Source organism: Notamacropus eugenii, chromosome 4 (genome assembly GCF_028372415.1).
Source record: "Notamacropus eugenii isolate mMacEug1 chromosome 4, mMacEug1.pri_v2, whole genome shotgun sequence".
NCBI classification, from domain to species: domain Eukaryota; kingdom Metazoa; phylum Chordata; class Mammalia; order Diprotodontia; family Macropodidae; genus Notamacropus; species Notamacropus eugenii.
In genome coordinates, this window is record NC_092875.1 from 290260335 (window position 1) to 290286329 (window position 25995).

The 25995-nt window shown below is 40.0% G+C and overlaps 1 protein-coding gene across 4 annotated transcripts in view; it reads right to left on the bottom strand.

Moving 5' to 3' along the window:
- Positions 1-25995, bottom strand: part of SLCO5A1 (solute carrier organic anion transporter family member 5A1) — a 395111-nt gene that overhangs the window by 154748 nt on the left and 214368 nt on the right. For 3 of the 4 annotated variants that reach the window (XM_072604807.1, XM_072604803.1, XM_072604804.1), the window contains exon 4: positions 7805-9346. In XM_072604807.1, the coding sequence (XP_072460908.1) occupies positions 7805-8804 (1000 nt within the window). In that variant the 5' untranslated portion in view covers positions 8805-9346. Of the gene's footprint in view, positions 1-7804; positions 9347-11110; positions 11265-25995 lie in introns of those variants that run through there. The other variant, XM_072604806.1, reaches the window with a different exon arrangement.

Sequence of the window (25995 nt, forward strand, 5' to 3'; positions counted from 1 at the left end):
GAATTGAATGTCAAGACCAAAACCATTGATACAGTCAAACAATTCTGACTGATGGAAAGTCAAGGGTTGGACCAAATTGTAAAGTGCCTTCCAGTGTTAATATCCTATGGGTGTTTTGTTTGTTTTTTAAATTTGAATAATGACGTTACAGACATTTGAAATTTCTGTAATTCAATTACAACCCCTTGGAACTGGAAGGAACCTCTGAATCCAGGTGGTCTGCCTTGCTGAGAATACAAATTCATCTATTCAGTTACCAGACATGTTCTAAGCACCTATTCACACGTCATGAATACAAATGCCACACCTGCCTATGCAGACAAAATTGGGCAACAGTATTAATTTCATGGTGACAAATTTCCTTCTGTGATCAGAAGCTCAGTTCTGGTGCAGATAGGTGATACAGTGGATAGAGCACCAGCCCTGGAGTCAAGAAGACCTGAGTTCACATCTAGTCTCAGACACTTAATTTTACTAGTTGCCATGACCCTGGGCAAGTCACTTACCCTCGATTGCCTCTCAGAAAAAAAATGTGTTTAATAAGAATGTATGTATAGAACCCAGAGAAGATTGCATGCCATCTCAGGGAGGAAAGGGGGAAGAAGGAGAAAATTTAAGACATATTGAAGTGATTGTTGAAAACTGAAAACAAATAAATTAATTTTAAAAAAAAAACTAAGACATTCAGAAAGATAACACATCTTTCCCCAATTCACAAAGTTAGTTGTAAGCAGAACCAAGACTATAGCTGAGGCCTTCTAATTGACCAGTGTTTTTTCCCCTACACCACAAATGGAAGGAAGGAAGGAAGGAAGGAAGGAAGGAAGGAAGGAAGGAAGGAAGGAAGGAAGGAAGGAAGGAAGGAAGGGAGGGAGGGAGGGAGGGAGGGAGGGAGGAAGGAAGGAAGGAAGGAAGGAAGGAAGGAAGGAAGGAAGGAAGGGAGGGAGGGAGGGAGGGAGGGAGGGAGGGAGGGAGGAAGGAAGGAAGGAAGGAAGGAAGGAAGGAAGGAAGGAAGGAAGGAAGGAAGGAAGGAAGGGAGGGAGGGAGGGAGGGAGGGAGGAAGGAAGGAAGGAAGGAAGGAAGGAAAGAAGGAAGGAAGGAAGGAAGAGAGGGAAGGGAAGGGAGGGGAAGGAAGGGGAAGGAAGGGAAGAGGAGGGGAGGAAAGGGGAGGGAAGGTTTTGTCTCATACTACATATGTTTTGCTGCTTGTTTGTTTTACATTTCTTTCTAAATGCACATTCTGTCCCAGATGAAATCAGGTTGTGATCAGGCGTCTCAGGAAAGATTAGCCTATTGCAAAGGAAGCAAGATAGCAAAGCAGAAACCAAGTTAGTGCTGAAGTAAGGAAGATATGGCATCTGGCTGACACAAGCAGGCTGCTCAATCCTAAGCAAGTCACTCAGTGCCCTAAGCAAGTAAGACCCTAAGTTGCAGAAAAGGTACCAATCTGCACTGGTAAGAAATTCTTATCAGGAACTCTTTTCAACAATTGAAATCACAGGTCCAGTCACTCATACACACACACACACACACACACACACACACACACACACACGCACGCACGCACACACAAAATCTGCTATCTAAAATGCTTTCTCAAGGTACCTAGAATTTATCCTCAAGCAGTACTAAGTACCTTTAAAAAAATGAGTCACCCTACACAAAAGGAAAAAAGTGAAGATGTGCTCACTGCCTGATCTTTGTCCTTTAAAGACTCCTGAACACTCGGGACTTCAAATTTCTGATTGCCTATTCATTACTAGCAAATGAAAACTTCCTACTAATCAGCAAGATAACATCAGAGCAACAAATGTCTTTTCATCAGTGTCTGGTTCCATTTTTTTGCTCTTGCCATTAGAATCAATTCTGCCAGGCTCTTTGATCAGAGATTAGGTCATGTAGGTTGGTTCATTAGTGACATGAACAAAGATGACCTACTCCAATTTCTTTATTTTACAGCTAAGGAAACTAAGACTCAACATGGAGATAAAGCACATTATCCAAAGTTAAGAACTTGCCAGTGGCGGATCTGGAATTGTGATTTTTGACTATTAGTCCAAAGTCCTTTCCACAGGAACAAGATACAGGATATTATCTAGCATACTAGACTTGGAGAAGACCTGGATTCAAAACCCTCCTCCAATATTTTCTGGCTGATTCTGTGGCTACTTCATTTGACCTAACTCAATTTCCTTATCTGTAAAAACAGAGGTAATACTAGCTAACATTTATATAGTGCCTACGACGTGGTAGGTAGTAAATGCTTTACCAATATTATCTCATTTGATCCTCACAACCACCTGGAAAGTAAGTGCTATTATTATCTACATTTAACCGATGAGGAAACTGAGGTAAATAATAGTGAAGTGACTTGCCCAGGGTCCCACAGCTATAAGTGTCTGAGGCCAGATTCAAACTTGTTTTCCTGACCCTAGGCCCAATGTTTTACCCAGCTGCCCCAGTACCTGTGACAGCTGTCACACAAGATTGCTATATCCAAGGATATATACTTTTCAAACTTTAAAATACTACAGCAACCAATCAATGAACATTTCTTTAAAAACAACTATATGTCTACCAGAAAAATTCTTCACATTCTGGTAGACTTAGCCCGTCACAGCAATGCAAGGACCTAAAACATTCCCAAAGGACTCTTGAGGCAAAATGCCATCCATATGCAGAGAAAGAACTATGGAACTGGAATGCAGAATGAAGCAGACTATTTTCTCTTGTGTTTCATTTTGGTTTGGTTTTTCTCATGGTTTCTCTCATTCATTTTAATTTTCTGTTCAACATGAGTACTGTGAAAATGTGTCTAATAGGCATGTATGTGTAGAACCCATATAAGATTGCATGCCGTCTCAGGGAAGGAGGGAGAAAGAAGGGGAGAAATCTAAGACTTATGGAAGTGACTGTAGAAAACTGAAAACAAATATTAATTTTAAAAAATAATTTAAAAAATTATGTAGTTTTTTAGCCAGGCACTATGCTTGGTGTTAAGAATACAAAGACAAAAATGAAATGAGTTACTACCTTTAAGGAGCTTATCTTTTACCAGAATGGGGCATGTGTGTGTGTATGTGTGTGTGTGTGTGTGTGTGTATGTGTGTACGGTTCTATCACACAAAAGGATGGGGTTCCTAGGAAATATATGGTGTATTCAATACACACAAAAATAGCTGACAGTTCATTTCTTGGTAATTTAACAGTTAAAACAATTAGAACAATCTTCTAACATGCTTAGTATTTTTCAATGAATGGATAAATAAATGTTATTGGGCCAGTACATAAATCTTCTAAAGGGTTCTTATTCCCAAGTCAATCCCCTTTTTCCTTCCCATACCAAAGGCCTAACTTGGTTCCAAATCTAGCTTTATTCCAGATCCCATTCCCAGAATATAAGTAGACCTAAATGGTACTCCTGGGTATATCAGGTGATTAACAGGTCCTTTCCAGTTAAATTTGATTCCTTCCATTTTTTTCTCTCAATTGAGAAGGTAAATTCATGTAAACTTCCACAGCTGATGAGTTATACAAGACAAATACATATTAACATGGAAAGGTTCTACTACCCAAGATAGAGACTAGATCTGTGATATATAGAAAGCTCCTAGATGAAATAATTCTTTCCATTAACACAGGTCAGCACCTTATAATCTAAGTGTTGCTTAGAGTAGTAAGGGATTAAATGACCTCCCTAGAATCCCAAAACCAGTGTATGTCAGAGGCTGGTCTTCTGGGTTTGAGGCCAGCTCTCTATTCATCACATCAACCCAACTCTCTAAGGAGAATCACAGTGAAAGAGACTCCAGGGTAGCAAAGCTACTACTCTGAGAGGACCAAAGACAACTTATAGGTGCAACAAGTTAATACAAAAAGGAATTCTGCTTGCCCAGCATTGCTCGGTAAGATCAAAAAACAGCTCTCCACAGCTGTATTCTGCCAGTGAACTTTGTAAAGGCCACAACGTGGCATGACTATGGTATGACAGGAACCAGTAGCAATTGACAAACCAAATGAATGAACAACCACCACAAATAAAATGGCCCATTTAGTGAGAAAAGCCGCTTTCACATAAAGCAACGAAGCAGGACTGTCACAGTTTTATAGGTAGTAGAAACACAAACCACACCTGCAAGAAAGGGCTACTAGGGAGCTTTTCAATTCTGTCACATCTTCCCACTAATCATCACTCTATTTATGGTGTTATATATGAAAATCATACGCTGTGTCTCCACTGCCATCAATATTGTTGCCAATTGCTTCATTATAGGGATGATGGAGGGGTTATCCTGTCCAAGTGTGAGAGGGCTTGCAGCCTGTAACTCATTCTGTTATGTAGAATAGATGGCAGCTCAGCCAAAGTCAGAACTAGAAATTCTGGCACCTGAGGGTAATTCACTTGATTGGGGGATAACATAGAGGACAATCCATTCTGGCAAGGTATATTTATATCTGTAGAGGGAGCAGTCTGTCTCTGAAGGACTCTAATCCCAGACCCTGTGGAAAGGCTGATGGCCACAAACCTCAGGAAGGAAGCAGAAAGGGGAGATATGGTAGGCAAGAGACCTGGAAGGGAACGTGATAATAAGAAAGGAATGGGAACCATGGGTGGTGGGAGCCTAACAGGGTAGACAAGCAATCACAATGAAGTCCTCAGGAGGGAGAAAACATGTCCCCCTACCAGGCGCTGGTACACAGGGTATAAAGCCCTAGTGACACTACCTTTAGTTATAGCTCTGTGGTCAATATTAATTTTGGCCATATAAGGGACCTCCATAAGAATGAATCAATTTCACTGATTACTATTGAGAGATGAATGGAATAGATTTGCCCTTCTGCAAATTTAAAGAGGGATTGAAAAACATAAGAAGTTGGGATTAACCCTCCATTAGAGAACTCAATGAGACCACTATGATACCTTGCCACTAAAAGTTTCCCTGTAAAATAGTTTTAAGGTGACATTTACAATCTTCTCTATTAAAAAAAAAAAAACTGGATCCAAATTTGCTTTCAACTTTTCTGTTTAGAAATTTACTTCCTCTCTGTTCTTTCTTTTTCTCTGCCTCCCCACATGCTTTCCCACCAGTCTTCCCCCTTTTTCCTCTTTCAGTCTCTATTTTTCTCTAATTGTAGAGTCATTTCCTCTCCCCAAAAGCATCACCTTCTCTCTCTCCATTTGAAAATGAACATTAATACTGATCTAGATAGTTTTTCCTAATTCCAGATTGCTTTTTAATACCAAAACATGATTGGTTAGTACTTCACATATTTAGTAATAAAAACTCCATATCTTATCTGTGATTACCCATTTTTTCCCTAAAATGACCTCCATATATGAACATGGATATTTCAAAAGACCATGATTAATCTCTGAGCCTTTACTGGTATTCAGATTGCCTCGAATTACTAAAATCCCTATCTCCTTTTGACTTTTCACTGAAGGAGTCCTTAAAATTGCCTTTAAAGGGCTTGGAGAATGGTTGCATTTTTTATCAAGGCCTCAAACACCATTCCAAAGCTTTTGCCCCCTTCTGTACATGGCCTTACAAATCTGCTGTTTTACTTTCTTTGTACTTTGTGTGCCTGAAAATCTCAGGGCTTGTGGGTTCCTTAAAGAGAAATAATACAAAAAGCCACAGTCCAAAATTTCCCCATGTCTCAAAAAAAATAACCCACTCATTACCACCAGACTAAATGTAACATCACCAAATAGCACCCTTTTCACCTTGTTTATTACCTTCCATGAGCCCAATTTAAAAAGGCACATGGAGATTTTTTTTTCTTTACACAATGGGGTCTGTCACAATCAACAGCACTAAGTAATAATCTCTTAAAGTTAATATAAGTATTCACATTTTAAGACTTACAGTTTATCAACAACATACTTTAACATTTGTGACATTTTCCTCAACAAAATAAGCCTGTGAGGTAGTTGGTACGAAAATTGTTATGATTATTCCCATTTTACAAGAACAGAAACTGAGGCTCAGCAAGTTTCATTGACTTGCCTGAGGTCAAATATCTAGTAAGGAACTACCTGATTTCAGGCCCAGTACTTTATCCACTACTTCATGCTCCCTGGAGTTTAAAACTTCAAGGTAGGTTGCTTGTGACACTCTATGTAACAAATTCTGACAGTACTTATCTACCTGTATCTTTTAGAGAGCTGCTACTTACTTTTCCTGCTGTTTGGGGAAATAAAAAGTTAGGTCTCGGCCTCACAGGGCTTTTACATTTTGATGCTGATACATTTTCTCAGTTGTTACAAGGGAAGTTTGTTGCTTCCAATGGAATTAAGGTCAATGGAATGTCTGAAAGACTGGGATTTTTCCCCTGAGTTTTAAGAGCAGTTTGAGGCAAGGGGATGAGTGAAATGGTTCAATACCACCCCCTTACTATTCCCTACATATTTTCCCTGAGAACGAAAATAAAACCTAGGAGTCTTTTTTCTGATATGATTAAATAACTCCCACACCTTATGTATAGCAGATTCTGGCAATAATTATCTCTACTCTGGGGAAAAGATTATATAATCTGATTGCATCTGCATGGTTATTAGTAGCCTTTGAAATTTTCAAAACCCTGGACTCTTCGTACATATAAATAAATAACTAAATCTAATGAACCTAACGAACACTCTGGAGAGTTAGGCTGTTGACCTTCTAAAAATAATATCCTGGTTTGGTCATGCCACAAGGGATAGTGAAAAGAAGAAAAAACTTCAGGAGACAAACCTTGGGCATATTCACCTCATCTCCTACTCTTGCCAAATCTTCATCTATAGGACTCAGTTTTGAAGTAGACTGGTACAGACACTCAAAGTGACTCTGTCAAGGAGGAACTGGGTTACAGTTGCCCTGGCTGCCAGGGTTCACACCATTCTTCAAGTGATATCACCTTATATATTCCTCTCTGCTCTCAGCAAAAACAAAAAGGGGGGGGGTAGGGGCGAATTTTGTAGCAGTTACATAGCTGACTATTAACATCTAAAAGCCACTTCCTGGAAAGAATATAATATAATTCAGTAGTCATAAAGTTAATGATTTCCAATTCAATGTAAGTTAGTAAACGATGTCGTTCAAGACTTTTTCCCGGAGGCACAAGTAAAATACATTTTACATATGTATATGTACACATATATATTTGTGTATATACACACATATGTGTGTATGGGTGTGTGTATATACTCATGTGTGTATGTACATGTGTGTATATACATATGTACATGCATATACATACACGTGTGTATGGCATATATACATATGTATGTATATATAGCATATATATGGCTAAAATAAAACTAATTTCACTGCAGTTAATTTTTGCTTATCCCTACTATTAGGAGGAGAGATGAAACAAAGGCAACAAATAATCCAAAATTCAGCTCACTGCACCACTCCCACACAACCCCTTAGATCAGTTGTTTTGCAGCATAACTGACTGATTTGAGTTTCTCCAAAAACAATGCAAAATAGGAGGGGAGAAGCAAGGAGCATAACCTGGAGAGAAAAATCTACATCCCCATTATCATCTTCATTCATATCAAAAGTCATCTGTGGCTGGGAATGAAATAATTAGTTTGAAAACTTATTTACTCTACTCTGGGTGGCAACTGTCATTCTAAATTAACTCTCTGAAAACAGCATCATTGCGGCACCAAAAGAATGGGAAGCATCACCCTCAAACTAAGTAGTCTGAAAATTTGTGGTAGTGAGGGGGAAAGGTGGCTTCTTAAAAGGAAACCCATTTTGGTCACTGATTTTGAAGCTGGATACCGTTAAAGACCACAAGAATGCCTTACCTAGGTACAATGATGCATTTTCTTTCTTGACATTGTCATCTAAGTAGGTTGGTCCCAAGGTATAAATAGGAGTGGAGCCCATACCAATGAGAACCTGTGCACCAACGAATAAAGCTACATAGAGCGAGTGATCATTACCGCCAGAGTCCTTCCAACAGGCAGGTGACTCCAAAAGGTCCCTGGCACTGCTGTTGCCATTCAAACACAAACCCTCGTTGGAAACTGAGGAGTTCAGTTCTTGAATCTGGTACGGTGGAGAGATGAAATGAGGTAAAGAAAACAGAGCAGCCCCCAGTGCAATGAAGAGTCCACCCACTGCGAGCCACAGAGGCCTCCTGCCCCGGCCTCCAAAGTAACTGATGAAAACCACCACAACCAGGCTCCCAATGTCAAAACAGCTGACCAGCAGCCCGGACTCCGAGCTTTTCAAGCTGTAACGCCTCTCGATGGTGGTGATGACACTGCTGAGGTACCCTGAGACCATCAATGACTGGATAAAGGTCAGGAAGCACATGCAAACCAAAAAGCAACGGGAATCCGTCAAAACCACGTGGAGGCATCTTCTACCTTGTAGGGTTGCCAGGGTGGAGGAAACCGACAGGCCTTGGGTGGAGGAAACGGACAGACTTTTGCCGATGGCGACCACGTGGTTGCAGTCTAAGGTCCCAACCATCCCTGAAGAGATGGAAGGGGTGCAGGAAAACACAGTCCGGGAGGAGGCTGAGCAGCTGGGCCCCAGCTGAACCTGGTCTATGCATCGCCTCACCTCAGTGCCCCCTGAGAAACCATAAAAGCCCGATTTGGACCTCCTAAAGGAGCTATACCTTTTATCTGCCCTCCGGGGGCCGGGGGCCCGCCCGCCATCCGAGTTCAGAATTGGCAAACTCTTGGCCCTACGGGTCTCATGCTTGCCCTCTTCCAGGGCAGCGGGGGCTGCTGTTCCCTCCTTCTGCTCTGCCACCTGAAGCTTCGTTAGGCCCTCGCCCTCGGGCGCAGCCATGGCAAGTCTAATTCAGATTAAGTTAGTGACTGACCCCACACGAGGACCCTGCTGAAGCTCTCCGCCAAAGCCGGGCCCATGCGGAAGCGCCGTGGGACCAGGACTGGGGACCCTGAGCCGCGGGGCAGGTCATAGTAACTAGCAGACGGAAGCCAAATGCATCCCGCGGGCAGAGGGAGCCCCGCAGGCTCCGGGCCGCATGCCCCCGGCTGTCCTCCAACGAGCCCTGCCTGAATACCCCCTCTCGTCAGCAGCTCGCAGGGGGCGCCTTGCCTGCCCCGGGGGCATCCCCTCCCTCTCTCACTCCCGAAAGACAAGCAGCGCGACCCCTCGGGCCCCCCGCGCGGGTTACGCGGAGGCGCCAAGTGCTAGGACAGTGCTGGGGCCCTGGACCGACGACCGGCGGCTAGGCTGCGGGTGAGCAGGGCTCTCTCGGCTCGTCGGCATCCCTTGTCCGCCTTCCTTTCCTGGGAAGTCGTGGAAGGGGGAGCTCTGTCCTCGCCGCCTCGCTCCTAAAACCCCCGAGGGGAAAAACTTCCAACCTGAAAGGCACAGAGAGAAAAAGAGAAATGAAAGGTCAGAGAGGCCAGAAGCTTTCGTCCGGCTTCCCGAGGTGGGAAGCCCGGGGGATCCGCTGGACCACCCTGAGAACAGAGAGAGGACAGGACGATGCTACTACGGGACGAGAACCTGCTGGAGGAGGGGGAGAGAGGGTGCTGTCGGGCTCAGTCTTTGGACTCCGGAACAATAAGAGCCAGGCGGCAGAGATCCTCTCTCATTGTCTGCGGGGCGGACGTTCCCGGCCCTGCCCCGCCCCCTTGGCAATGGGCAGCACATCTGTTTTAACATGTTAATAATTATTAATCTGTCGCTATGACTCAGAAGCAGCTTCCTTTTATTTGGGGGAACTAATTGTAACCTTTCCTACTCCTACTGCATTTCCCAAAATAGAAAATATCCATAAGAACAAAGGAAAGTTAACACGAGAGAGGATTCGTTCTCGCACTTCTCTTTAAAAAAAAATCTTTCCGAGTGTGTAAGAAGGTACATATACTTGTGCAAACCCACGTGTGCGCTACTGAATATAGGTCTGTTTAATTCATCGATTGAGAGACCCTTTTCTTTAAAGCCAAAAGCCATAGCAAAAGGTCAGCATGCCGGCGCCTGTATTTCCAATACTAAAAATAAACCCCACGGAAAGAAATATTCAATTACAAACATCAAGGGCATTCAAGGCTGCATCCCACACTGAGCCTGTCTCTGGGGGCACGGTGCCACTAGAAACCGAACATCTTAAAAGCAGGAATTCTCTATGCTGGAGAAAGGGAGGGTAATGTCAAGAAACAAAGAAATAGCGGTAGGGAAGCCTGTGGTACACTGAACCACTCTGTCTACCCAGAACAGTTCTGGATCGACATCTGCGACATGTACATAACTATAGAAGATGAGCGTTGGCACAGGAAGCACGGAAGAAGCTTCGTAATTACACAGAGTGAACGTACAGACTGTGTACGCTAGTGGCGTGTGCATGCGTGTACACACACACACACACACACACACACACTAAACACATACAGATGGCTGAACTGCTCCAAAACACACTACGTACACATTACTAGCTTGGAATCAGCGGGATTGTACTGAGTGGAGGTGCAGTCTTTGTAAATCCCCACAACCAGCTCCCAAACCACTCATTAGTCCTCGGGTCACAGAAATACGTGCAGCCAAAGAGAGAACGGAGGGGGGGGGGGGGCGGTAGGAATGGGGGATGGGATTAGGGAGGGGAGCGCTCTGCTCTGCTCCAGTCTAATCTCGCTGTTGATATCCAAGCTCTGCCTTTGTGCTGCTGGATTTTAAATAAATAACCGTGTGGAGAGGCGGCTGAGACGGAGAAACTCCTAGATCCATCCGGCAGCAGCCCCTTTGCTCCTCCACCAGACTCTAGCTCACTTCCTCTAGCACGGTTGCAGCTTAGGGGTCCTAGAGCCTCCCAAAGCCGGGTTTCCCCCACCCGTGCTCCTGCAGGAGCTGCGCTCCCGGGGAACCCCACCGGCTGCAGAAGCACAGATCCGGGGAATCCCAGCAGACTCCCATCCGGAGCAGGGTGAATGGCAGCCACAGGCAAGATCGTTAGTTAACCCAGGCTGGAGAGAGCTCCATCCACCGGACAGGGGAGCCGGGGAGGGCCCGTGAGAGAGGAGGCTAGTGAGCAGGTGTGTTATTCGACAGAGCCGCCCAGGGACAGAAGGAACAGCAAAAAGAGAGAAAGATAATGCTGCTAAGGAGCACAGTCCACAGCTACTCACTCGTGTGTGTCTGCCTGAGAGTGGGGCACCGGGATGGGGAAGGGAAAGCTTTGTGGAGGCGGAGGAGATGCGTGCTGTGCAGGGAGCTTGCCTCTTGCTTCAGTCCCGGCGCCGGTAAATCAGTGAACGAGACTATGCATGACTCCCGCTGAACTCTTCCTCCACCTCCTGTCACCTAACACTCCTCCCCTCTAAACACATACACACAAAAAGATAAGCACACACAGGGAGGCGGCAGCAGAGGGCGCAGGCGTGCACTGGAGCCCTAGCCAAACTCTTAGACTACCTAGCAGGAAGAATGAATTCCTCCTGGTCTGAAGCATGTGGAGACCATGAGAAGGGGAACCAAAATCACCTCTCATCTACCAAGGAGGGAAAAAGCAGATGTTAAAAAAAATTTTCTCACAATAATAAAGTTTGGGAGTCTGGGAGTGTGAGTATTCTTATCCCCATTTTACAGATGGGGTGTGGAATTACTCATAGCATCACGCATCAAGAGATGGAAGGGGCTTCAGAAGTCAGCTAGTCCTAACCTTCAATTTTCCAGATGAAAGTGATGTCTATGATCATACAGGGAGTGTCAGAATTTGAAGCCAGGTCCTGTGACTTCAGAGCCCAGATGTAATCCCCAGATCTGACTCCAAATTCAATGCCCTTTCCACTGAACCATGATGTATTTCTGCTGTAGGGTATATACCCATATTTGTAATGGGGGGGAAGGGGAGAGAAGCTAGGGGAAATAAAATAGAAGAGAACACAGGAAGAGAGAGTAATTGATAGGTTATCCTTGTGTGAGCCGTGTGTGGGTGTGGATGTGTAAGGTTTTTTTAAAAATTTAACTACAATTTTTTAAAAGTTTCATTAGAATGACCCTGGTAGAGACATTGAGGAACATATGCCAGGATTTAAAATGAATGTTAAAGACAATTTTCATCCACAGCAATACAGATGTAGATATAAGTATACCTGTTCCTATTCACTTACACACTCCTGACGCTGGTTACAATTTGGAACATTACAGAGTTAATGGTCTTTTTTAGATTTTTTAAATGTAGTAAAAAGTGAGTATGAAATTGTACTTACTAAAGTGATTCAGATTTTGAAAGATGCTATTAAAGGCCAAAAAAAAAATCATCTACTGAGTTTACATTTAGTTAAATAAAATCACATTGAGTACTTCAACTGTATTTCATTTGCAATATTTTTGGATGAAAATAAACCAAATTAATTAATTGTTCTCAGTTTTATACCATCAATAATTCTACAAGTGAATACCTTCCAAGTCCTTCCTTCCATTTAGGAACAGACACTTTTTTATGTATTTTACAGGGTCATAGATTTAGAACAGAAAGGGACCTTAGAAGTCATGAAGTCTAACGCCTTCATTTTATAGAGAAGGAAACTGAGACTCAGAGAAGTGCCTTGTTCAGGGTTACATAGCTAAAAAAAAACTGCAGCAGGATTTGCACTCATGTCTTCTTGATTCCAAGTTCAGTGTCCTATCCACTGAATCTTAATTTTCTAGCTCTCACCTTCGCAAAGTAATCAATGTGTCTTAACAGTATCATGTCACCCACAGATAGGCATGATAGAAAATTTCTCTGTAGCAATCAACAAGGGGGGAAAGAGAAAAGATGCTCTCCTGAAGTAGGACTTTGACCTCATAGCCTTGAGAAATTTCTTTTCCAACAGCTATCTGCAAACCTCAGTCTGTCTAACCCATGAATTTCCCATTCTTCAATGAAGTAATTTTGTTGAATAATTATAATCCTTTTCCAGTGGCCTTTCTTCCCAGCAATCAGTGTTTTCCTGTCCTTACTAAGAAGATATTAGTCCATACAGTTTTTACAAAAGAAACCTGCTTCTGCTAGTTTCTATTGGTTCTGGCAAAAAAAATCAAGTCAACTCTCCTCCAATAATGCCCTGGAATAAGAGCAGATAAGGTAGACTGTAAAATGAGAGCATAACACTCAGGAGAGCATAATGATGGATATTTTAAAAATACTGCTTCAAAAACACACACACACACACACACACACACCACACACACAAACCTTCAACGTCAGAAAGTTTCACCATACATATCACTTAGGTGTTTATTTTGTGATATCAAGTCACATAGTTTCCAGTAAACCCCAGGGAAAAATAACATAGTGGAGACAGTTTTCAAGTCCTGTCTGAGACACACAGAGAAATTTTGATTCCCCACATACTTTCTTACTACTCCTCAGCATCTAATACCACCTTCCTGAAGAAAAATATTATAAACTAATTCATACATGAATTCATGTTACCCAGGGATATTTTATTTTAATTGAGGGCTACAGAGACAGGGTAATTATTAAGCCAAAAGGAATGAATCTCTAATATAAGAATTTCAAATATTATAATACCTGGATAAGGAAATATATTTGAAAATAATCTTCTAACTTCTTTCAAAGTCATATCCTATTACTAGTATGGCCTTTTCTGGTTCCCCATTTTGCTACAATAAATCAACATTTTCAAAGTCATAGTTTAGTAAATAATATAATATCTATATAGTAACTTAATGACTACTTCTAACTTCTGATGATTTATGAGGACATAAATGATACTACTAAAAAGGCTCCAGAAAGTATTATTAAGGATTATGAAGATTTGAGCGATGAAATCAAGACATTAAGGGCACAGATGGTATTTTCATCATTGCTGGTTTCAGAAGAGAAAGGACAATTTTGGAAGTGAACGACTGCTTAAGATGATGGTATCTAAAAGTCAATTTTGGATTCCAGGAACCCAGCTTAAAATACAGGAATGGTAGAAGTCTCTTACAAGTGTTGGTATACATTTGCCTGGACTCCTGCAAATCTAAACAAAATATATTTAAAAAAAAAAAAAGAACAGAGTAGGAGAAAACTAACTCCAAAAATACACCAAACTGTACAAAAGAGAATAGCTACAATGTAAGAAAGATAACAGTATAGATGCCCAGAAATTCATAGAAGAAAAAAATCCAAAAGAGAAGCAAGAATTTAAAAAATGATCTCATGTGTTTATTTAGAAATGTACAGAGTATTGAGAACAAGTTGAACTAAGATCATAACCCAAGGAGGCAAATGACCTCTAAGACTTTGTAAGATGAGACTTTGGAGTGGAAAATGACTCTTCAAAAGAATCATCTCAAAAGAAAATAAATTAAATGGTTGGCAAAGTAGCATCTATATTAAAATGATACATTCATATGAGGAACTCCAGAAGGGGAAAGTATAGTATAATAGAGTATTTAAGTAAGGATTATTGGATGCAGAAAGAGGTGTATTATCAGTGTTTATCATAGAATACTTTGACAGAAGGAGTGAATGAATGAGAAGTTTGGGAAACAGATTACAATCTGGGCACAAAAGCATTCTATAGTAATGATGGAGGGGTGGATTTAAATTATATGGACATCTGCTAGAATTCTCTGTATGCCAAAAGTACATCAACTAAATTCTTGGCTTACTTTAATTAAAATTTCATCTTTCTAAAGATAGAGGAATCAATCAGGGAAATTGTTATTCTGGATCTAATTCTCACCAAAGAACCATTTGAAGTAGGAATGATGGTTGAACCTAGGGAAACTGACCACTCCATCTTTAAAATCAGTTCTCTAAAAACCTAAAGAACACAAAAGATAATGAACAGATTTCCTCAACCACACATTCTAAGGACACAAGAAAGACAGGTAAGATATCATGGTGTAGAATTCTATAAGGGATTGCTCTCTGGAGAGAGGGGAAGAAAAACTGGAAAACACAGATGATTTTTTTTTTAAAAAGGTGTCAATAGAAATTTATTTCTTTTAAATAGAAAAAAATGGGAGAATAGAAGGTGGTTCCAGACTCAGCAGTTACATTTTTGTAGGGGGCAGGAACAGGTGTCAAATGATAGCTATCACTCACTACCCAGCTTCAAGTCATAGACACCAGGTGACTGAGTAGGAAAAATGCACCTACGGGCTGCATCCATTTAAGAGACAATAGTCCTAGACTGGGTTCCTAGAGCAGGGAGCAAGTTCAGAAGCAAGCAGCATTTGTGAGGCTCAAACTCCTGAAGGGGATTTGGGAGTCTCAGTTCCAGCTTCCAGTCAAATATGTAAAGGAATAACTATGGCAAGAACCACAGATCAAAGGGAAACCTATAAGTCTATAACTCTGAATCAGCAGAGCTTTCCAGCTGGCTAGCTGAGTACATGTATTCAGTTACAATCCACTAGAAATCTACATGGGTTAAGCCCACATGTCTTTTGCTCAAACTCAAACTCAGGTCAGGTATACAGAACTCACCCCATGTAAGCAGCAATCAGATTTGTTTTGGGAGAACTGAAAGATTACAAGTCCCTTGAGTTGTCCCAGAGATCCTAGAATAATGTAATACTCAATATTCCCAAGAAATCAGCAGCAAAAACAACCTGAATGTTCAGGATGGAAGAGCAGGGAGCTATCATAAAATTTGATAGCAGGAAGTAGGCTAGAAGAATGAACAAATAAAAAAAAAGAATCTCACCATAAAAACTATTGTGATGAAAGGAACACTCAAGACACAAACCCAGATGGGGCAATGACTCAAAATGTCCACAAGCAAAGCTTCAAAGGAAAACAAAATTTGGGCACAAATCCAATTAGAATTCCTGGAAGAAATGGAAAAAGAAGTTTAAAAAAAATTAATGGAAGGAGATGGGGGGGTGGAATAAAAAAAGAAATGAGAGTTATGGAAGATTAGAAAGCAAATCAACCCCTTGATATAAGAAGGGCAAAACTTTGCCCAAGGAACAAACTCCCTGAAAATTGGAATTGATCAAATAGAAAATGATGACTCCATAAGACAAGTAGAAATATTAAAAACCAAAGTAAAAGAACTGAAAATAGGAGGAAGAAATAAAGTATCTCATAGTAAAAAAAACTGATCTGGAAAACAAATCAAGGAGAAAAAATTGAAGAATCACTGGATAACCTGAAAGCCATGACCCAAAAGGAGAACCTAAATATCACATAAAAGAAATAATAAAAAAAACTGCCCAAATCCCTTAAAACCAGAAGACCATCTGACAAATTCTGAAATGAAAACTTCCAGTCCACAGTATATCCAAAATTTAGAGCTTGCAGGTCAAAGAAAAAAATAGTGCAAACATCCAGAAAGAAAGATGTCAAGTACTGAAGAGTCACAGTCAGGCTCACACATGATTTAGCAGCTACCACTAAAAAGAAGCTAAGAGTTTGGAACATGATATTCCAGAAGGCAAAGATTATACTTTGGCTTACAACCAAAAATAACTTAGCCAGCAAAAAAATGAGGGGAAAATGGACCTCTAAAAAATAGAGAACTTCTAATTAATCCTGATGAAAAGACCAGAACTTCAGAAAAATTTTGAAGTGCAAGCACACAAATCAAGAGAAACATAAAAGGGTAAGCATGAATGAACTAAAATGAGTAAAGGACCAAACAAGGATAAACTGTTTACATTCTAATTTGGGAAGACAATAAATGTGTCCCCTCTAAACTCTATGATCATCAGGGGTCATAAAGGGAGTCTAACTGGATGGAAGGCCTGGGAGTGATTCTGTTATATCTTGAGGATCTTAAAAGAAGATTTGAAAGGTGGGGAAAGGGGAATATACTGAAGAAGGAAAAGAAAGATTTGGGAAAATTATTTCACATAATAAGAGTGCACAAGTAAAAGTCTATACAAATAAGGAGGAAGAAGTGGGGGAAGGAGCCAGCACTTGAATGTTATTCTCATTTAAACTGGTAAAAGGAGAAAGGAATACACACACATACACACACACAAACACACACACACACATACACACACACATACACACACACATACACATTTGAATACAGAAAAGGATTTCACTCAACAGGAAAATAAGAAGGAAAGAAGGGAGAAGAGGTGAATAGAGGGAGTGTAAATTAAGGGAGGGACCAGTCCTAAGTAAAACAAACTGTAAGGACATACAAAAATATCTATAGTTCTTTTGTGGGGGCAAAGAATTGGAAACTGAGGGGGTACCCATCAGTTAGGGAATGGATAAACAAGTTATAATAAATAAATCTGATGGAATACAATTGTACTATAGGAAATTATGCAGGAGATGGTTTCAGAGAAATGTGGGAAGATTTATATAAACTGATATAGAGGACAGTGAGCAGAACCAGGAAAACAACTTCTATAATGTAAAGATAAACAATTCTGAAAAACTTAGGAATTCTGCTCAGTATAGTGACCCATCATAATTTCAGAAGACTGATGCCGAAGCATGCTGCCCAACTCCCAAGAGAGCGACGAGTGGCTCAAAGTACAGAATGAAACATTATTCTTAAGATTCAGACAGTGGAGAAATGTGTTTTGCTTGACTCTACATATTTGTAACAAGGGTGATATTTTTCTTTCTTTCACAGTTTGGTGGGAAAGGAATGGAAGAGTATGAGAAGACAGATTTTTGCTGATTTTAAAAAAATAAAATGGAAAAAAGAGATAGAAGATGTAAACAGGGTAAAGTAATGAAGAATATTTGCTACAGTCAAATGTGTGTTTAATGAAATTGACAGCTTTTCTTCTCGCATTTGTATCCCCAGTACCTAGAATAGCGTCTACCCATATGTGCTTAATAGATATTTGTTGGATTTGACTACATAGGATGGAGGATAAACACAAAAATCAGGCATGATCCTGGAAGAATACTGCTGGCAAAGCCAAAAGCTCATCATGAGCTCAGACTGGTATGAAATGCTAAGAACAACAAAAGATCAAAGAAGGGATAGGACCGTAAATGAGTAGATCAGGGAGGGACAGTGAATTCAAGATAATGAGAGTTATCATCAGAGAGAAGTTCACATTTTTATTTTACTTCTTTTTTCTTGGCTAAGGAGAATGGTCTTTGGATTGAAAAGGACAGGACAAAAGTGGGCAATAAGGAGTTGAAATCCAAGATAAGTCACAAGATGCACCTAATTGCCTTTGATGAAGTCACTATTGCTAGAAAAATCAAATCCCATGGTACTGAAAGAACTGGAAGATTTAATTATGGAGCCATCATCACTGCTATTTGAAAGATCTTTGAGGATAGGAGAATGCCATTGGAATGGAGAAGGGCAGCGTCTCACCTTATAATGTGGCTGTTAGAGGAAAAGATACAGCATAGCAAAACAAAAGAACATTGTTATTGACTATACTCATTCACATTTTGGTATAGTGGAAGAAACACTAGATTTAGTGTGAGAGAACCTGAGTTGAAATCCCACCTCTTCTACTTAATACCTGCATAATCCTGGGCAAATCATTTGCCCTCATTAAGCCCTCAGTTTCCCTGTATGTAAAAGTAAAAGGTTAGACTAGATGACTTCTGTGGTCCCTTCTGGCTTTAAATTCTATGATCCTATCAACCTCCAGCATACCATGAAAGAAAATAACTACTTTGAAGGAAACAGCTATATGATAGAATAACTACCTACATAGGATTGTAGGTTTGAAACTGGAAAGGACTTTAGAGGTCATCTAATTTAACACCCTTATTTTAGGTATAAGGAAGCTGAAACCCAAAGAAGTTGTGACCTACCCAAAGTAACAAAGGTAGAAAGTAACAGAACAAGGATTTAAATTCCTATTGCAGACAAATATTGGCTTTTAATGTTACTGTAGATATCACGTTTTCTATTGTAGTGATATAATTCTGAAATGGGGGTGATAAAAAATAGAAATTTACATGATAACTTTGTTTATATATTATATATTTATATATTATTATTTGTTATATATTTAAAAGGAAGAGCAAGTTGTACATGATAGATTTGCAGCGTCATATACAGTCATCTTTCTTTAAATTATACCATATTATAGAAAGCTTGTTTTATTCCATAAATTAAAAATAAAATAATTTTTAAAAAATTTACCTTGGGTGTTTTGGGTGGAGAAGAGATGGGATAACTAAGGGGAATCATCAAAAAACAATAAGGGAAGTGAGTACAGCTGGTAATCTAAGACAAGGAAGGAATGTTCAAACTCATTGTGCTGGATACATCTCTGCACAGGCTAAGATCACTGCAGGTTTTCCTTACACAGGAAACAGGAACTTCGTGTGTGGACTAACACAGGGGTGAGAACTCTGAAACAGGATCTAATTTAATTCCCTGTGTGACCATAGGCAGTTCAAATACCCTCTCTATGTTTCAGTTTCCTCATCCATCTGCCAACTGAAGAAGAGTTAGGCTAGAAAAAAGATGTTTACAATCCAACATTAGTAAACTGGGGGATCTGGTGATTCTAGAAAGAAAGAGACATGCTGCTGGCTATTGAAAGATGCTAACATGGTGCAGACAAGATCTGGGGAGTGGGGGGGCAGCATTTGATATCCAATAGATATATCCAGTAGAGACATCATACACTCAGTCCAAATGCTAGTGTAGAGCACTAGCTAAAGAAGGTGAGCTTTGGTTCACCCTAGAGGGGGCTTTAATAAGTAGTGCATATGCCTCAGGCATACCAAGAAGGAAAAAGATTAACTAAAGTGGGAGGATAAGACTTCAAAAGTCGTAGAAACCACAGAGAGGAGAAAAAAATAATTAAGAGGTCAGTAGAACATAGACTAAATTCCAGAGGAGACATCTTTGAGAGTCCGATGGCAAGAATCTCCCCATCTAAGGGGGCTAGGAAATAGGATAAGACCAAGAATGATAGGAGAGCAGTGGATCAGTGGTGATGCGCCAGAACTCCACAGCCAGCGACAGGGCTAGGAAACAGGTTGTGGAAGAGCCTGAGATTTCCACCAGACCTAGCCCAGTGAATCCAACCCAAATCTGCCTTGAGCTAAATGGCTGAATAGACTGAACTGGTATCCATTCCAGATCAGATTAAGTCAAAGAATTGGAATGCTAGAGTTGAGGCTCCTACTCTACTTTTTTAAAAAAATTAATAACTCACTGCCTTCAAGCTATTTGGAAAGAAAACATCATAATACTCATACATACCACCAGAGCAGTAACTGGGAATATTTTTCTGCCTGTGGCAAGGGAAGCAAACCTGGCACATAGTTGCCAAGAAGAAACATGTCCCAGGACTGGATGCTGCTGGAGAGTTTCCAGATCAGTATGGCTAGGTGAGTGGTCACCAAGGTAGGAAGCAAGTGTTTCCATTGGCACCTAGGGACAAAGTTCCAGTTGACCCTACCTTAGAGCTCTGTACATCACTACTACTCTTACTCAACTTTAGACACAACAATAGGTTTTGGAAAAGAAGGCAGAAATGACCATCTAACTAGACTAAGAAAGCTACTTTCTGTTGTTAAAACATTTGGAAGATCTCCATTCAAAATTGACAACCTTAGAAGGGAGCAGCACACACCTACCCAACAGTGACCAACAAATATTTCATGCCAGTTGGAATGCAGATGGATTAGTTTTACTTCCAACTAATAAAGGAAATCTGGAACTAGTTTGTTGAGATAAACTTGGATAATATCTAAATTACAGACCACATACTCATCAAATTTGAAGATGACAAAGCTGGGAGGTATCATTGACACACCAGATGATAAGAATCAGGAGCAAAAAGATTTTGACAAGCTAGAGCATTAAGCTGAATGTAATAAGCTGAAATTCATACACCTGCCTACAAAATTAAACTTCCCAGTACAAAATGAAGAAGAAATAGTTGTTCTGAAAAAAAAGATCTAGAAGATTTGTGGACTACATGATGAGTCAACAATATGATATGACAGCCAAAAAAGTTATGTACCACAGACTGCATTAAGAAGCATAGCTTCTATGAATAGGAAGAGATAATCCCAATTGTATTCAATCCTGTTCAGACCACATTTAAAGTATGGTCTTCAGTTCTAAGAGCCATAGTTTAGAAAACACAATGATAAGTTGCGGACTCCCCAGAGAAGGATAATTAGGATAGTAAAAAGCATTAAGTTCAAGTCATATAAGGATCAGTTGAAGAAAATGGGCAAGTTTAACCTTGAAAAGAGATGACCTGAAGATGGCAGAGTGGAAAGATGCATATACTCTAGCATTTCCCCCACAACCCACAAAACACCTGTAAAAAAATGACTCTCAACAAATTCTAGAGCAGCAGAAGCCATAGAACAACAGAGTGAAAGAGGTTTCCAGCCAAAGGTAACCTGGAAGGCCGACAGGAAAGGTCTATCTCACCAGACACTGAGCAGAGCAGAGCCCAGCCCTGACCAAACAGCACTGGGAGGAACAGAATCTGAACAGACCCCTGGGGCAGAATTCTCAGCAGGGAGGGTCCCAGATCCCTCAACTCACAAGTGACAAAGAAAGCTCCAAAGGCAGTGTGGGAGGGCTTTCCTAGCTGGGTGAGAGGGGAGTGGGGTCCCCCCAGCATTGGCCCCAGGTGGTGGCAGAGGCAGCTTCAGCAGCAGCCAGCAGCAGGCAGCTACAGTGGCCGTGGAAGCTGCCTGGGTCCACTGTCCCAGCAGCTCAACCTCTGGGGGAACTGACTAGCTGATCTGAATCTCAGCCTTGAGGATGGTACTGGGGGGAGGAGGAGCTCTAGGACCCTCCTCTTGACAAAGGATTCAGAAGTCAAGTAACTGGCTGGAAAAATGCCCAAAAGAGGAGAAAAAACAAAACCATAGAAGGTTTCTTTCTTGGTGAACAGGTAGGAAGAACAATGTATACTGTCAGAGGAAGTCAAGGCTTCTGCATCCAGTACCTCCAAAATGAATACGAAATGGGTTCAAGCCATAGAAGAGCTTGAAAAGTGAGTCAGCAGCTTGCTAAAGGAGAACCAAAAAAATGCTGAGGAAAATAACATCTTTAAAAATAGGCTAACTCAATTGGAAAAACAGGTCCAAAAAGCCAATGAGGAGAAGAAGGCTTTAAAAAGCAGAATTAGCCAAATGGAAAAGAAGGTTCAAAGCTCACTGAACAAAATAGTTCTTTAAAAGACAGAATTGAGTTCAGGGAAGCTAGTCACTATGAGATAAACCAAGAAGTTAAAAAACAAAACCAAAAGATTGAAAAAATAGAAAATAATGTAAAACATCTCATTGGAAAAACAACTGATCTAGAAATAGATCCAGGAGAGACAATTTAAAAATTATGGGACTACCTGAAAGCCATGATCAAAAAAAGAGCCTAGACATTATCTTTCATGAAATTATCAAGGAAAACTGCCTTGACATTTTAGAACCAGAAGGCAAAATAAATATTGAAAGAATCCAACAATCACCTGTCCCAAAAAGAGGAATTCCTATGAATGTTGTGGCCAAATTTCAGAGTTCCCAGGTCAACGAGAAAATATAGCAAGCAGCTAGGAAGAAACAATTCAAGTATTGTGAAAATACAATGTATCCTCCATACACAGGATCTGGCAGCTTCTACATTCAGGGATTGAAGGGCTTGCAATAGGATATTCCAGAAGTCAAAGGAACTGGGATTAAAACCAAGAATCACTTGCCCAGCAAAACTGAGTATAATACTTCAAGGGAATAAATGGTCATTCAATGATACAGAGGACTTTCAAGCATTCATGATGAAAAGACCAGAACTGAATAGAAAATTTGACTTTCAAACATAAGAATCAAGAGAAGCATGAAAAAGTTAACAAGAAAGAGAAATCATAAAGGACTTTGTAAAGCTGAACTGTTTACATTCCTACATGGAAAGATAACATTTGTAACTCTTGAGACTTTTCTCAGTATTTGGGTAGGTGGAGGGATTATACACACACACACACACACACACACACACACACACACACAAACAGAGAGTACAGGTTGAGTTGAATCAGAAGAGATGATATCCATAAAAAAATTAAATTAAATTAAGGGGTGAGAGAGGAAAATATTGAGAGAAGAAAGGGAGAAATGGAATGTGGCAGGCTATCACTCATATAAGAGATAACAAAAATCGTGTTCAATGGAGGAGAAAAGGGAGGAGGTGAGAGGGGAAAAGTGAAGCTTACTCTCTTCACATATGGCTTAAGGAGGGAATAACATACCCACTCAATTTGGTATGAAAATCTATCTTACACTACAGGAAAGTAGGGGAGAAGGGGACAAGTAGGGTGAGGGGGATGATACAAGGGAGGGCAAAAGGGAGAAGGGAGTAACTAGACATAAACACTTTTGAGAAGAGACAAGGTCAAATGAGAGAACAGAATAAAGGGGGGACAGGGTAGGATGGAGGGCAATATGGTTAGTCTTATACAACTGACTATTATGAAAGTCTTTTACAAAATGATACATATATAGCCTGTATTGAATTGCTTGCCTTCTCAGTGGGGATGGGGAGGGAGGGAGGGAGAGAGAGAAGTTGGAATTCAAAGTATTAGAAACGAATGTTGAGAATTACTATTGCATATAACTGGGAAATAAGAAATACAGGTAATGGGGTATAGAAATCTATCTTGCCCTACAAGAAAAGAGAGAAGATGTGAATAAGAGAAGGGTGGGGTATGATAGAAGGGAGGATTCATTGAGGGAAGGGGTAATCAGAATGTAAGGTATATGGGGTGGTAGGAGGGGAGAGATGGGGAGAAAAATTGGAACTCAAAATTTTGTGAAAATGAATGTTGAAATCTAAAAACAAATAAAAGAAAAAGAAAAAAACAAGAGGTGACTTGAGGGATCCTGATAGCAATGTTCTAATATTTGAAGGGATATCACATAGAGGAAAGATTAGACTCATTCCCTTTGGTCCCAGAGGGTAGTGATACCTAGATTGATTTTCTTTTGTTTTCTTTATGAGTTAGGCTCAATGAGTGGAAATTGCAAAGAATTCTTATTGGTGAAAATTAAAAAAAAACAAAAACTTCCTAACAATTAGAGCTGGCCAAAGCAGAAATAGCTCCTTCTCCCACCCACACTATCCCCTCTCCTTAGAAAGAGGTCTTCAAGCAGAGGCTAACAACTTATCTGGTATATTATGTGTGGATTTTTTTCACATATGCATTGTACCTGATGGGCACTGAGGTCTTTTCCAACCATCAAATAATGTGATTCTGTGATTCACAGTCCATCAGATTATATCAGATTGTATGAGAAACTTTCTAGCTTCTTTCACTTCTCTACTTATAGATTTTTTGAGAATCCAGACATGCCTCCAAACCATGAGGAAGAATTGAAATCAGACATCAGTGGAACACCTTTTCCAAAATGGCATTTACTTTGTTGTCCTTGGATAGAGGATGTATCATATACCATTTCAATAATAAGAAAAGATATAATTACTTTATTCAGTGAATATTTAAACTAACATAATATACAAAACATATAATAACAATGAAAACATGTGTATATAAGTAAATACAATTTTAATATACTACCAATAAGTCTTTAATATACTACCAATATGTAACTATAAAATTGCTATTTTAAAAAATTAATATGAGCATGTCTTGATATTTAAAGTATTTATATAAAGCTTTAAAGTAAAACCTTATAAATATCAAATATATAATGATAATAGAAAGTCACTAAAGCTCTTTGTTAAAATGTAGTCATACCCTGATTCCTTATATTTTCTATCTACTCTTAGTAAGTTATCAAACTACCTTACTTCAGTTATATGTTCAACATAAATGTCCCCATCTAATAGCATCATGAACCATCTTTTTGTATATTAATTGATAGCATTTCAACCCTAATTTCAAATGTGACAGCTTGGGTTAATTACCAAGTTCAATCAGGAACCTACCAATATCCCTAATCAATGCATCATAAAATACTCTGAAACATTCTTGAGCCAAATGTTGGACCCCTAAGTGATATTTAGATTTATTTATTTTTTGGCCAACTCTGGTATGCTCAAAAGTTTTCAGAGGAAACTAGTATCTATGATTATGGTTGGCAAAGTCTTGGTGTAAAATCATCCAGTCCAAACAAGACCTTTTTCTAAATCTGGAAACTATCTGATTAGCATGGATCTCAGTGATATCAGGCATTCTGTTGGCCTTCACCAACCAGTCCAATAATGAATTATGTCTATGGCTTATGGCATTATTTAAACAGTGATGACACTGGTATAGTACATGATGTCCACACTTACAGCAATTTATTCCAGAATGAAAGAGTTATATACCACTTAAAGAAGCACCAAATAGTCTTGCTAAATGACACAGAGTCATTTAGCAAAACAAATTAAAATATTCTCACATTAGAGGAAATAGAGGCCAAGGAGCAGTAGATACTGCCTATATTTTTGCTTGGTTGGACTTATTATGAATCAGTTTTTACCTGCAGCATTAGTAAATCACTAGATTCAATGAGCATTCCACTCCTTCAGTTGCCAATGATTATCTACCGAGCCTTAACACAGTATTCTCGCTGCTTGACTGCCATTCAGTTTTAATTTTTGTTCATAAATGGCAGTAGCCATGTGAAAGCATGTCCAATAATAGATAAAATCTGTTTGGATGGTAAAATCATACTTCATTTAGTCATTAAGTTATTTAACAAGTTCACCTGGCTGGGATCATGGCTCCCTCTGTGCCTGACTATCTTCCAAAGAAGGTGATGGGAGAATTAACCCTCTTCCAGACATACCAGTATCTCCAGATGATGATGGAATCTTCAGTCAATGGCAAACAAATTATCCTGATACTCTTATAAGGTAGATACAAGGTTCTATAGTAGCTCTATAGGGAGAGATTTAACCATTTCTTTTCTGCATTTCTAATAGGGGGCCAAAAATGCTCTTGGAAAATATGCTCTTCTTTAAATGAAATGTGATGCTCACAAGAATAAAAATTGGTTACATCAACTTTTTTCATCAGTCCTAACCATTTAATCAATTGTCATTCTGCTGTCATTTTAGCCATGGCATAATTACTGATTCGGGAATTTTCTATGGGAATTCCCAAACAGACATAGGTGTCTTCCTCTATTATGACA